General features: G+C 38.4%; 1 protein-coding gene across 1 annotated transcript in view; it reads right to left on the bottom strand.

Moving 5' to 3' along the window:
* The window catches only part of DEPTOR (DEP domain containing MTOR interacting protein), a 185790-nt gene that overhangs the window by 58927 nt on the left and 111378 nt on the right, over positions 1 to 15485 (bottom strand). The window contains exons 5-6 of the mRNA XM_001380991.5: positions 7187 to 7372; positions 4689 to 4823 (exon numbers count right to left, since the gene is read on the bottom strand). Coding sequence (XP_001381028.2) covers positions 4689 to 4823; positions 7187 to 7372 — 321 coding nt within the window. The remainder of the gene's footprint in view (positions 1 to 4688; positions 4824 to 7186; positions 7373 to 15485) is intronic.

Below are 15485 nucleotides of genomic sequence, written 5' to 3' on the forward strand. Positions count from 1 at the left end.
CTGCACTTGATGCAGTCAATACAATATCTTGTAGAAACAGAAACATCTGGAAGATCTCAGAATCCATAGGGAATTCGCCCTCAACTTTGACTTTGCCCTGGAGCTTTCTAATCATGATGGCAGACACCTCTGGTTGGCACACATCCTCCTGGTTTATGCCTCACCAGATGTGATTAAGTGCTTATGATGCACCAAGCAGTGTGCTAAGAGTTCTACAGGTCACTGAAGGGTTATCTATTGTGATATCTATTGAAGGCCATTGAATAAGGTAGGGTTATCTGTTGTGATATCTTCCTAAGATCTCTAAGATAGAGGATGACTGAACTTGGTTATATACTGTTAGATCATTAAAGAAATCCTGAATGTTTTTAATGGATAGATGGAAGACCTCACTGAAAAATCTGTAAAACATTATATTGCTATATCAAATCATGCTTTTTTAAATAATCAAGAAACAAACACGGTGAGATCTTCTATTTCTTCATTGTTTAGTCAGTTATGAAATGGTAAAGATTTGTTTTTATTGAGTATCATCTTCAGAAGCCTGCACTCCTTTTCTAATACTTTCACCAAAAGATGCCCTCAGTTTGTAATCTTCATACAGAAGTTACATACATGGGAGAACAGACATATAGGCCAATAGTTAACAATGATTTTTCTGTTGCCTTTTTTTTTTTGGTCTCAATAAGAGCTGAGATTTTTTCTCACCCCTCTGATCTTTCCCTCCTTCAGAAACTTTACATAAGATTCTTCACCACCTTGAAAATTATATTTCTTATGTATAATTAGAAAATCTTGAACCCTTGGACTTCATCTCCCAGAAACCTTTTCCCTTTGTCCACTTAACATCCTATGCATATTCTTTTTAAGTTTGGCAACTCTGCCCTTTTCTCTCTCTTCTCTCCCAACCACAGCTGAGTTAGCTCTCTTTTTACTCTAGCTTTTTATTTTAGTTATTATTAATGAATCTTATTAAATTTAATACTTGGAGTTATTGTATATTAATTTTTAAGTTTACACTTCCAATATTAGTTGGTCTCCAAATGAGGTCAATTAATAACCCTACCTTTTGTGAAGATTAAATTAACTCTCCCCTGCTCATTTTTAGATTTAATCACCAGAAGCCTCTACACCCCACTTACACTTGAGTTGGGGAAGTCTGTGACCCACATGTGAGATAATGGGTGATGAATCATAATCAACTGACTTCCCCCTGGGCAGTTCTAAGCAAAACTTCTTCTGTAATTGGTGCACATAAAATTGAAGAAAGTCACAGGAAGTGCTGAAAAGGAATGAGCTTTAAAAATGCCAAGAACTTCCTGTGAAAGGGGATTTTTTTATCTTTTGTCTTCAACTTGACTTTGGAGGAGCTCTGACCGGTGATCTTGAACTGCTTCTAATTTCCTTAAAGCTACCACATTGGGTGAGTGAAAAGGCTGACTCCTTTCCTGGATTTTCTGAAGGGACTAGCCTCAGGAGAGACCTATCCTATTGAGAGAGGCTTCCTGCATTCCCAGGTCCTTGGCTTAAGGCTGAGGTCCTTCCAGCTAAGAGCTAATTAGCCCTACTTGTATTGAGCCAGGGGTTGACTAGATATCTTACGCTATCCTCTGATTTTCTTACTTTCACTCTTTCCATATTTTATAAATAAATTATTAAAATAAACCTCTGGAATTTGACTAAATTCCTGGTGACCCTACTCCTAAATAATCCAGTCCAACCTTTTATATTAACCCCTTACATTTCTGCCCCTTACACTTTTGGCTGACCATATGCACAGGCAGAATACATTAGCATCTAGGTAATATGCATTGGTAGAGAAGGAAATGGCAAACCACTCCAGTATCTTTGCCAAGAAAACTCCAAATAGGATCATGAAGTATTGGACACAACTGAAAACAACTGAACAACAAAAAACGTGAGCTGGCATATCAAAATCTGACAATGACTTGTTATGATAAGTGGCTTAAGAATTCATAAAACACTTATTGCCTTCAGCTAAGAAACTGAGGGTTGCTGCAATCTTGGAGTGGGAGGAAAAGGAGAAAGTATTAAACCATTATCAGCCATTAATATCTTAATAAGAATCAGATAATCAAACCAACCAAACACTTGACAGGGCTCTGAGGGAGTAGGACAAAAGTTTTCATGCATCAACCAATGCTTACTGAAGGCCTTCTATGTGCAAAACTTTGTTTTGGAGATTTAGGGAAGGGGAAGGTCAAGTTCTAGAGTAGGATTTATTAAACTCTTTTGCATCATGGATCCCCTTTGGCAGAATGGTGAAATCAACAAACTTCTTCTAAGAAAAATATTTTTAAATGTATAAATATAATATGCAAGATCACAAAAGTAAAGAATTATGTTGAATACAGTTGCAAATATCTATGTATATACATGCATATTTGTATGTATGTGAATGTATGTGTATATACATGCACATACGTATGTAAAACCAAGTTCATAGATTCCAGATTAAGAGCCTCTGTTCTACTACAAGAGATACTATTACTTGACACCCTGGGTATACAGGGTATCAAGAAGGGGAGGATGCTGAAAATGTAATGGGGTGGGGGTAACACAAAAATAGAGACTGAAGGGCAATGAAAGCTGACTTCATAATTCAGCCAAGGGTTCTATGGCTTTACTGTGTTCCTCTGCCTTGTCTCAGATTCCCTGGACAGGCTTCTTCTTCTGTCCAACAGCTTTCCCTAAATTCCCTCAGTAGTCTAATAATGCCTTCTTTATTTGTTTTTCTGCCCTGCTCTTAGCCCTACATAATATGACTTTTAACCAACTATAGGCATGAAGAGCATTCCTCAAAATTCTCTGATGTTCTTTAAAATAATTCGATTTCTGGCTTGTCCTCTCTCATCTTATAAAAAAAGAATCATTTATTCACCATGAAAACAACACTGCTTCTCTTCTTAGAAATTTCATTACTGTCAACACAGGCCACAGGAAGAATTTAAGAGGGCCTGATATCTTGTGAAGGCAAAAATGCAAGGAGCTCGAGAAGATCACTTGAACTTTCTGCCTCTCTTTTTTATATCTTCCTCTCTAAGACTTAGATACCACAATAGTCTAGAAGGAGGAAACTGGGTGGGTCTATCTATTCCTACCGATTCTCTCTTTGTGAGATCTTCTCACTCATGGTACTCTAAAGATCATTTAATCCAACCACTTTATTTTATACGTGAAAAAACTGAGGGCTAAAAAAATTAAGTGACTGTTTAAAATCGCACAGGTAGAAAGTGACAGTTGTAGAATTCAAACTCAGCTCTTTTAAATCCAAATTCAGATCCCTTTCAATTGTACTACTAGCCAACAAATTCTTTGTGGGCAGAGATCTTGTTTTACTCACAGCTGTACTCCCACCACCCATCCAGCACCAAGCACAGTATTCCACATAGAATAATAACTTAATGTCTATTGAACCGAATTAGTAGAAATAACTGAGACTTATATACTTATTATGAGTATTATTCTTTATTTCTTTCAAAACTGATCAATTGCCACTATATAAAGTCTTTTCTTATCTTCCCTAGCAACTTATCTAATAATGGCTTTGTTCTTCAGGGTATCCCAGATTATGGAATTATATAACCTATGTTATTTTTTTAAATAGAAATTTGCAGATGGATGTATATATATATATATATGTGTGTGTGTGTGTGTGTGTGTATGATTAATGACAATATAATCCTGAAGAAACTTCTGAACAATTCTCTAAAAATAATAATAATTAAAAAGGTAATAGTATCATAGGCTATTTAGTCTAACTCCCTCGATTTAGAGAGGAGGATTCGGGCAAAAAGAGGTTGAATAGGGGGCAGCTGGTTAGCTCAGTGGATTGAGAACCAGGCCTAGAGACGGGAGGTCCTAGGTTCAAATCTGGCCTCAGACACTTCCCAGCTGTGTGACCCTGGGCAAGTCACTTGACCCCCATTGCCTAGCCCTTACCTCTCTTCTGCCTTGGAGCCAATATACAGTATTGACTCCAAGACAGAATGTAAGGGTTAAAAAAAAAGAGGTTGAATGACTGGCCCAAAGTCACATAGAGCAAAAGTAGTATTAGAGCCTAAGTCCTCTGACTTCAAACACAGTATATTTTCCATTATACCATTCTGATTCTCCTCTGTTTCTCCATTATTAGTTGAATCAGTTTCTCAAAGGCTACAATAATGTGCAGGGCAGCTAAGATGGATAGAACACCAGGCTTTGAGTCAGGAAGTCAGGAAGGCCTGAGTTTGATTCTGGCCTCAGATACTTACTTAACCAGGTGACGCTGAGCAAGTCATTTAACCCTCTTTTCCTCAGTTTCCTCATCTGTAAAATGTGCTAGAGAAGCCATTCTAGTAGCAAACTACTCTAGTATCCTTTGCTAAGAAGACAGGTTCATGGAGAGTTGGAGTCAATTGAACAAGAACAAGATATAATATGCCAGGCACTGTGTTAGAGATACAGAAAGAGGTAAAAGCAAGCCCCTGCCCTCAAGGAGCTTACAATGTATTCTGGGGTCTAGCAAGGATCTCCTCATTTATTTATAATATTAATAATAAATAATATAATACAAATAGAATTATAATATAATAAGAGGAGGTCATACTCAAGGGCATTCCTATAAAATCAAATTGGAGGTGAGTTTGCAAAGAGTGCTAGAAAGGCGAAGTAGAACATTTATTTACCTGACTTGGGGTTGCAGAGTACCGGTGGGCTGCTGCTGAGGGTCGGGCTGCTGCTAAAGTAACCACTGCTGCCACAGCTGCTCATGCTGCTCCTTCTCACCGCAGACACGATCTTGATCTCCTTGCTTGGGCTCACTGTGAAAAGCCAGAAAGCAAATCTAGCCACGGCTGCCACTCTCTCGGGACCTTTAGTGGGCTGGTCAGGAAAGCTGGGAGTCAATAGACATGTGCTTCCATTTCCCAGGCCCACAAGTTCGAGTAAGACTGAGCAGAGAGGCTCCAGAAACGAGGGAAATAAGCTACAGATGCAGTAACAGTGTGGTGGTGGCCACAGTGCTGGCTACCATATTAATGAGCTAATGATGATAAGGAATGCACAGCTGCAATACCAACTCACTGAATATTCAATGATTAGCCATCCACTTCCATGGAGCAGAAGCGTACAATGCAAAACATGGTAAAGCTTTTCAAATTAAACCTTTGACAATATCACTAGTTTTCCATTCCTATTTTGGATCTCCACCATGGAGTGGGATTAATTTCAATCATGAGAAGACAATCAGTGGCTGAGCTCTCAGTAGAACACAAAGCGTGTGGAGTCACTTAGGAAATCAATTTCTGATTATGCTAAGATGAAGCGTATGTTGATTATAAGAAGATAATATTTGACATCATTTTAAGATAGCATTCTATAATATTCAATATATTATTATGTAATGTAGGATATATTATCATAAGATAAATATATTTTATATTATTTCATATAGAAGATATAAAATATATTATGAGAAGATATATTATTATTATAAGATTATATGAGACAAGATATATTATCATAAGATAAATATATATTTATAAGATAACATTTTATTATCATACTTAAGATATATTATCATACTATATCCTATATTTTTTAATATAAGCAGTTTATTTACTATAAACAACAACACAAACAAAACACCACATAAACACAAGGAAGTGATGCAGAAACAAGATGCTGGCTGACTTTGGATCTCTGGGGCTTGTAAACAATATAACCCTAGTCTCTGAAAGATAGAAAAACAAATTAAGGATAGGGAAAAGGTGAGGTTATGAATTTCTTTATTTTCAAAAAGTCAGCTAGAGGCTAAATAGAGTTCTAAACATCTGTAAGCATGCCTGAATCAAAGAGTAAAGGAAACTAGATACTAGGGAATATATATATAAGATATCATCTATACATATATATATGATATAAGATATATATAAGATATCATATATAACATTTTATATTATTATAAGATATTATATCATAAGATACATATTTATAAGATACTTTACATTATTATGACATGAGATATATAATATAAGTATATTTCTTTATTAAAAGACAATATTTTATATTATTATAAGATATGTAATACATAAGATATAATTATTATAAGACAAATATATATATATTTATTACAAGAAGATAATAAATTTAGATCAAAACTGCAATCCTATGGAGTAAAGTGAATTGGGTAAACTTCTAAGACTTGTCATCATTGACAGTAGGGGCAGAGTAAGTGCCATGATGAACATCCATCATTATATAGCATTATAAAAGTGCAGAATGGCCTAGTGGATAATTGGTTGACCTTGTAGTCGCAAAGACCTGGGCTTGAGACTTATCTCCAATATATAGTATTCATGTGGCCATGGACAAACCACTCTCAATGCCCCAGGCAACTTCCTAAGTCTGTACATTTCAGATAAGCTGCCCACATGCATCAATGGAAGGAGACAAGTTCAACATAGAGATGGACCAATGAATGAACAAATGAATGAAAAATACCAATGCTTTCAGGGATGGACTACATTGGTGTGTTAAGGTTGTTTTCTCATACACTAAAAGCCCGGGCAGTTCTTGTGCTTTATAAAAAAAAAAAAAATCAGGATTCTCAGTCTATTCTTTTATATTCTCATCATTGTCCTGATACTTAGAGAAAGCCCCTTCTCTTCTAGCCACTAATTTCCTACAGGTTAAAAACAAGATAGTCCAGCTTATTAGAATTCAGGGTAATGGGGGGACAGCTGGGTAGCTCAGTGGATTGAGAGCCAGTCCTAGAGATGGGAGGTCCTAGGTTCAAAGGTGGCCTCAGCCACTTCCCAGCTGTGTGACCCTGGGCAAGTCACTTGACCCCGATTGCCTAGGCCTTACCACTCTTCTGCTTTGGAGTCAATTATTTACTCCAAGACAGAATGTAAGGGTTTAAAAAAAAAAAAGAATTCAGGGAAAAGGAAAAATAAATAAGACTTCTGTGAGGGCCTCCGGGGCTCTCCCATAATCATAGTGCATGGACTTTGTGACATTTATTCTGGCTGCTAGGAGCTTTTTTACTTGCCCCTTAGTTCTTGACTGATTTCTTGGTTCTTGGATTTGTGAGTACTAAGAGGTAAGATGTTCTCAGGTTGTTGTTTTTTTTTCCCCCAAGGATAAACAAATTACATGATTCAGATAGTGGAACACAAGTTACCTGACATAAAACTGGTAGGTTTTCGGTTGTCACTATTCTGTTTCCTCAAGCAAAATGGGCTGTCATGGGTTTCCTGGGAGGAGGGAGATCTTTCATTGAGCAGTTCCATTAGCCTTCTTCTTCGACGGAAATTCATCCTGAATTGGTAGAGAAGGTTGCTATCCACAAAAGCATGCTTATTGGACACTGTGGAAGAGAAAAGGATATAAGTAAATAATGTAATATATTATGTCACTGATTTCCCTTCACAGAGTCTCAACATCTGATTAAAATTTGCAGTGGAGTTGCAAGGGTCCTAATTAAATTCAGCAAAAATTTACTAAGCACCACCTATGGATAAAGTAATATGCAAGTTGCTGGAGATACAAGTACAAAACAAAACAGTCCTTGATCTCAAGAAGTTTTCAATCTTCTAGAAGATGCAACATTACTGATAAATAAGTATCAGATAATAGTTGGTGACAGAAGAGAGTACCGACAGTGGGACAATCCTAAGGCTACACAACTGAGCTGAACCTTGAAAGAATGTAGGGATTCTAAGCTGTTGAGGTATAGACACAATGCATTCCAATCGTTGGAAATGACCTGAACAAAGGTATGGAGCTGGCAGAGAGAATATTAATTCAGAGAATGAGTAGTTGGCCAGTTTGGAGAGAACCTCACATAAATGAGAGACGGTAAAATGAACTTAAGGAAGAAGGGCAGGCTGGAGAAAGTTTGAATGTGATGGGATTACTATTATGCTGTAAGAAATTCAGAAATAGATGATTTCAAGAAGACATGTAAAGATTCACATAAACAGATACAGAGAGATACAAAGAGAATTAGTAAATGATAATATTATAAAAATGAACAACTTGGAGAATTTCTATATTCTGATGATGAATGAAATGAGCAGACCTAGAATATACAGTAACAAAAGCACTATAAAAACAACATTGAAAGCTATGAGAACTATGATGATCCATGATTCCAGAGGACCAGTGATAAAACATTCTATCCATAAAGAAGCGATGGATGATATGCCTCAATCTGCATTTAGGGTACAGAATGAGATACACACACACACATGGAGGGAGAGAGAATATTGAGCCAATGAGGAAATTTGTATGATATATATATATATATATATATATATATATATATATATATATATATATATATGGAGTAGGAATGGGAGGGAAAGAAAAAATATTTCTGTTACTTTCAAAATTAGATGGGAGGGTGCTACAGATTTCAGATGAGTCTCAATATTATTAGCTTTAATTATTTTACTTTGTAACAAAAGACCTCTTACAAAGAGATTTGTAATCTAAAAATGAAACATATCAATAAAACCTTTTTTTAAACCCCTACCTTGCATCCTAGAATCAATACTATGTATTTGGTTTGGTTCCAATGCAGAAGAGCAGTAAAGGCTAAGCAATGGGGGTGAAGTGACTTCCCCAAGGACACACAGCTAGGAAGTATCTGAGATCACATTTGCACCCAGGACTTCTGGTCCCCAGGCCTGGTTCTCTATCCACCTAGTGTGTGAAGGAAATCATTGAGTGGATTGGGTCATGAGGACAGAATGGCAGCTGGAAAAAGGCAGCTTTTTCCAGAGTCAAGAGATCATGAGATAGGGGGCAGAGTGGATATCCCTGCACTGCCCCCTGGACTGCCCCCCCAGGCAAAATAGAAAGCCACAATTGGCTCCTAAAATGTGATGTGTGAGTTAGTGGGCAGAGAAAAAGTTTGATAAACTGAGGCTGGACTTCCCTGTGGGCATGGTTAGGGGGCCCTAATGGTGGCCACAGAATAGCAAGCTAAATGGAGCAGCAAGAAAAGTAACCTATACATCCCACTCCTATTTTTCCATCTTTTTTCCCCTACTGCTTTTGGTTTGATAAAATTATTCATTTATTACCAGTCTTATAACTTCCCCTCTTACACTAGTGAACCCCAATAAAACTCTTTTAAAACATGCTGGATAGGCCTCAGACACTTTCTAAGAGTGTAACCCTGGGCAAGTCACTTAACCCCAATTGACTAGTCCTTAACCACTCTTCTGCCCTAGAACTGATATTTGGTATCAATTCTAAGACAAAGTAAGGGTTTAAAAAACAAAACAAAACACTGGGTAGAGGTTTGTTTTTTTTTAATTTTATCATAAAATTAGTAGGAAACTGCTAAAGGCAAATGGTTTCTTTTTTAACATTTATTTTCTTTTTTTAGGAAATAACAATATTTTATTTTTTTCCTAATTACACAAATAAATTTTAATATTCATTTAAATGTTTTTAATTCCAAAATCTTTCCCTCCTTCCTCCCCCTAGCCCTCTGAGAGGGCAAGCAATTTGTTAAAGGTTATACATATACAGTCATTCAAAATATATTTCTATATTACTCATGTTGTGAAAGAAGCCCCCCCCAAAAAAAATCAGGACCAAAAAAAAAAAGCCCACAAAAAAAAATAAAGTGAATAATAGTATGCTTTGATTTGTATTCAGACTCCATCCATAAGTTCTTTCTCTGGAAGTAAATAGTATTTTTCATCATAAAAGGTAATTAATTTCAAAGATCACATGAAGCATCTACTTTATTTTAATAGCTTAATGTTTTAATAATACTTAACAATTTAATGATTAATAATAACTATTTATAGTTTAATTTTTTATCTTTCCTTGTTCTTTTGGAGGAAACAAACCTGTGGTGGGCCAAAAGTGGACACCTGGTACTTGCTTTCCCAGAACACATCCTACTCCTCCCTAGAATATTTCTCACCCTTTCCCATGCCCATGGCTTGCTTGTACTAACTCCATTCCTGGCATTCACTCATGCCAGTCCTGTCTCTACCCCCTTTCTCTGCCTGTCTAATTTATACCCATTTTTCAAGGCCCAGCAAAAATACTACCTTCTCAATGAGGCTTAAATTTCAGCCATGAATTTTCTCTCCCACCTCTGATAAATAATAATAATAATTCACAGTTATTTAGCACCCTAAGAATCATAATACAAGGCTTTCCTCACAACTCTGAGAGACAGGTAATACAATTTATACTGTCTTCATTTTACAGATGCCAAAAGTTAAGTGACTTGCCCTGGGTCACCCAGCCAATAAATCTTGGAAGGATTTCAAGCTCTAAATCTACTGCTTTCACTGTTCTCTACTGTCTCTCACACCACACCTCACTTAATACACATTCATACTATACTTTATATCCCAGAGAAATTGAGTATTTATCTTCCTATGTAAATTGTGATGAATGAATGAACTTTGAAAACTGCCAACTTTACTATGTGCCAGGCACCATACTAAGTGCTAGGGACACACATATGAGCCAGCAAGATAGTCCCTGCCTCCAAGTGGTTTACATCCTTGTGAGTAAAGCAAACATCTAATGGGGAACTAAATAGTGGGTGAGGAAGAATATGAGAGAATGTAAGTGTCACAGCCTGGTCAAGAAATGGCCTGGAAGCCTGGTTCCAAACTAAACAAAAAGCCTGGCATCATCATTTGAATATTTAACATGTGAAAAGAAATGTCACAAATAGCCCATGCACTCAGGGAACTCACATGGTATCTTCTGGAACAGACTGATAAAAATCATTACCAATCACACTTTCTACCACCCTCTCATCCAAGGAATCAAATTTCAATGAATTAATTTAATTTCAAGTATAAAGCCACCAAAATACAAAAGATCACCTAAAATTTGCCTTCTCTTTACTCTCAATTGTACTGCTTATACCAGAAATATTCCTAGCAGCTATCTTTATAAAATGTTTTTACAAGGAAAAGTTCACTGGTTAAAGGAGGAAGGCAGGCAAAGATTTGAATATGGTGTCATAACAAAAGGAATTTTAAAAACACATTAAAAAAAAAAGAATGAAAGATCTTATTCAAGTCCAAGTGCTAGGTATACATGCCTTCTCCTCTCTTAGACTATATAACTACACAAGGGCAGGGCCTATATATCATGCACGTGTGTGTGATAGTGCCCAATAGTTGACCATCTCATTTTAAAAACACCAAAGGAATAAATGCAGTTTCTTCTGATAGTCTATGGAAGCAACAAAAAGAACATTCCTGTGCAAAGCTTTTCTGGGTGAAACGTGGAACCTTGCTATAGAGTTTCCTTACTGACTAACTCTGGATAGCTATGTGGTAAAGTGCATAAAGTGCTGGAGCTGCAGTCAGGAAGACTCTTCTTCCTGAGTTCAAATCTGGCCTCAGACACTTCCTAGTGCAAGGTACTGTGCTAAGCAACAAGCATCTAAAAAGAGGCAAAAAAAAAAGTCCCTGCCTGCAAGAAACGTATAATCTAATGGGGGACCTTACAATCAAATAATACTAAATTTATATTAGTAATTACTACAGATAATCTAAAGTGCCCTTGAAACTACCAAATTTCTGAGTTGGAAGAGAGTTCAAGGGCCACTCAACACAAACAACATAACCTACAAGCAGTCATTCAGCCTCTGATGCAAGATCTGCAACAAGGAAGAGAACTCACTAATTCCCAAAGTAGCTCCTTCCACATTCACTATCCTTATTTTCAGGAAGACTTTTCCCAACATCAAGTCTACACTCACCTCTTTGCCATATGCCCTCACTGTTTCTGGTTTGGATTTCTCAGGCCAAGTAGGGCATGTCTAAATCCTCTCTAGAATCCAGCCTTACAAATACCTGACGACTGCTCTCCTGTCCCTTGAAGTCTTCTCTTCTCCAGACTCAATCTCACAATCCCATTCTGCTACTTTTGTATGGCAAGAAGTTGAAGTCTTTTGCTGTCCTAGTTATTCTCTAGATATTCTCCAATTTATCAATGTCTTTCCTGAAATGTAGCAACTAGAACTGATCATAATAATATTCCAGATGTTGTCAGATCAGGTCAAGGGACAGGGGGATGGCTAGTTCCTTCTTATTAGAGATACCACATTAAGCTTCTTGAATTAGTAGAACCGGTTACTTTTTTTTTTTTAACCCCTTACCTTCTGTCTTAGAATCAATACTAAATATTGACTAAGGCAGAAGAAAAGGAGCAGGGGCTAGAGGACAAGGGTTAAGTGACTTGCCTAGGGTCACACAGCCAGTGTAAAAAATAATGGACAATAAATTGGTTATTGCTTATAAACTGACTGGATACTCTGTTTGCTGTGGCTGCAAAGTATCTTCAGTTTATATCAGTGAAATGAAGTTCATAAGTGAACTTCTCTTCAGGACCAGGTGCAAGGACACTAAGGAGACACTTATTATATAAAAATAAACTATTTTTTGAGAATATAAGGTTAAAAAAAGATTTCTAACTCTAAGGGATTCCACCCAACTCCACCCAAATAAAACTCCCTAGTTCTGTAAGGAACCACTTCTCCTATTTCTACAGGCTACACTGATCCTTCCTGATCTGACTAAACCAAATTTTCACTATTCTACAATAAACTAAAAACTTTTATCCTTATACAAAGTATATAATTTGTAACTTTGTCTTCAAGTTATAAAAATAACAAAGGCTAGCTGGCTGAGTCTCAGCAAGAAAAAAGTTAGGACTGAGCCTTAACAGATTCAGAGTCCAAACCAAAGACCAGGTCTTTCTTTGATCTTCTCAGATATAAAGCCAATTTATGAAACAGCAATAGACAATCACTAGTGTTTCCCAAGTTGGAAAAGGAAAATCATTTAGCTCCTTCAGGTTTTTCCCTCCTTTCCTTCTACCTCAGTGAGGAGAGAGAGAAAAGAAAATGTCACCTTCTCTCAACACTCCAGAGAAAGTAACTGCTACTCAGAGTAACTGCTATACCCCTCCAAGTAACTGCCACTCCCAGAGACCAACTGCCACAGAAAAACCATTAAGCTCCCATACACACGGTCAACATTTGAAATTGACACTATCTTAAATCTGTTTCAAAATCGATTCTTTCTCAAGCCAGCTTCTCTACTTCTTATCTCTAAACTAATATAACAAAACAATTTCTAATATCATCCTTATATCAGAAAGTGTCTAAGGCCAGATTTGAACCCAGAACCTCTAATCTCTAGGTCTAGCTCTCTATCCACTGAGCCACTTAACTGCTGATCCATTCACTTTAAACACAACTATAGTAAATATCTGCAGTAAAAGCTTTTTAAATGACATTTTCCAAAGGCTTTTTTTTCTAATGATGTTAAATAAGATAAGGCTGATTTGTATAAATCTTTATTGCAGATCTTAGTTAGTGGTAGTCTCTCGGTGACCGAGAATGACAATTGTCTTTGTGCATTATCATCTATTGATGTACCCTCATGTGGCTTTGAAGTCCAAAGGCTGAGGCGCAGAGTTTGTAGCACATGGGACATGGGACTCCAGTTGTTATGGGAGGTGCGGTTGTGGCCTGGTGTCGGCATTCACATGCAGTGGCAAGACGTCAATGTCGTTCATCTTCAAAGGTGGTGGCGGCATGGTTAATGTGGGTTCGCCAGCTGCTTCTGTCAGAGGCAGTGAGTTCTAGTTGCTTTGATTTAATGCCAGCCCACTTCAAGTTGGACTTTAGGTGATCCTTGAATCTTTTCTTTGGTCGGCCTTGTTTCCTGAGTCCAGCTGAGTATTCACCATAGAATACCTGTCTTGGTATTCGCTGTGGGTCCATGCGGATGACATGTCCAGACCATTAGAGCTGGGTTTTGAGGACCAGGACTTCGATGCTGGCATAGTTGGCTCTGTCAAGGACTTCCTGGTTGGTGATTCGGTCCTGCCATCGGATCCTCATGATTGACCGGAGGGAGCGTTGGTGGAATTGCTCCAGCTGTTTCATGTGCTTCCGGTACAGTGTCCATGTCTCACAACCGTATAGGAGCGACCTGAGGACCACTGTGTTGTACACTTTGAGCTTCGTTGCAGTGCTTACACCTCTGTGTTGGAGGACTTTGGAGCACAGCCACCCGAGTGCCTGGCTGGCCTTTTGGATCCTGGCATTGATCTCGTGGTCTAGGGACCCATCATTGGCGATGGTGCTGCCCAGGTACTTGAAAGTGTTGACGTTAGAAAGCTGTGTGCCATCGATAGTTATGCACGGCTGGTTAGTTGGCCTCCCTGGTGCGGGTTGGAACAGCACCTCTGTTTTGCTGAGGCTGATAGTCAGGCCAAACAGTTTTGTTGTGGTAGAGAACCTGTCCACAATGGTATATTGTGAAGATGATTTTCTTGGTGGGCCATGAGAGCACAGTCATCTGCGAAGAGAGCTTCCAGGATGAGTCTCTCTGTTGTCTTTGTTTTCGCAGTCAGGCAGCGAAGGTTGAATAGTGAGCCATCCAGTCAGTATTTGATGTAGACACCCAGGTCTAGATCCATCACAGCATGTTGTAATACTTGGGTGAAAAATAGGTTGAATAGTACCGGAGCAAGGACACAGCCTTGTTTCACGCCATTGGAGATGTTGAAGCGACTGGAAGTCTCTCTACCAGATAGGACTTCCCCTGTCATTTCCACATGAAAGAGCTGGATGGATCAGTTTGACGAATTTTGCTGGGCAACCGAGCTTGCTAAGGATCACCCACACCACAATGCGTCCCTGTTCACTGTGTCGAACGCCTTTGTCAGGTCTATGAAGACAATGTAGAGACTCAGGTTCTGCTCAAGGCATTTTTCCTGCATTTGCCTCACCGTGAAGACCATGTCGATGGTGCTGCGATCTGGTCAGAAGCCACATTGTAATTCAGGCAGGTTCTGCTCTGAAACAGATGACAGGATTCTGTTGAGTATAACACGGGCGAGGATCTTTCTGGCAGTGGAGAGTAGTGAGATGCCTCTGTAGTTGTCACAGGCTGCTCGTGCACCTTTGTTCTTGTACAGGGTTACGATGGAGGCATCTCTGAGTTCTGGGGGCATGTCTTCCTCTTCCCATATGCTGGTCAGCACTATGTGGAATGCCTGGAGATCCTTTCCATTTAAGGTCTTGTACACCTCGGTTGGGATCCCATCTTTACCAGGTGCCTTGCCTGTACTCATTTGTTTGATGGCTTTTTGGACTTCCTCTATTGAAGGAGGGACTTCAAGTTGTTCAATGGTGCACTTTTGGGGGATCTGGTCAAGGGCGCTTTGGTCGACTGAAGAGGGTCGGTTGAGAAGCTGACTGAAGTGTTCTTTCCACCTGTTGCTGATGCCTTTTTTATCTTTTATGAGAGTGTCACCATCAGAGGATAGCAAGGGAGTGGTGGTGGGTTTTAATGGCCCATAGACAGTCTTGAGGGCACTGAAAAATTGTTTGTAGTTTTTCGTATCAGCAAACCGCTGGATTTCTTCTGCCTTTTTTTCCCCACCATTGGTCTTACATCTTCCTG

The sequence above is a fragment of the Monodelphis domestica genome, chromosome 3, assembly GCF_027887165.1.
Source record: "Monodelphis domestica isolate mMonDom1 chromosome 3, mMonDom1.pri, whole genome shotgun sequence".
NCBI lineage: Eukaryota > Metazoa > Chordata > Mammalia > Didelphimorphia > Didelphidae > Monodelphis > Monodelphis domestica.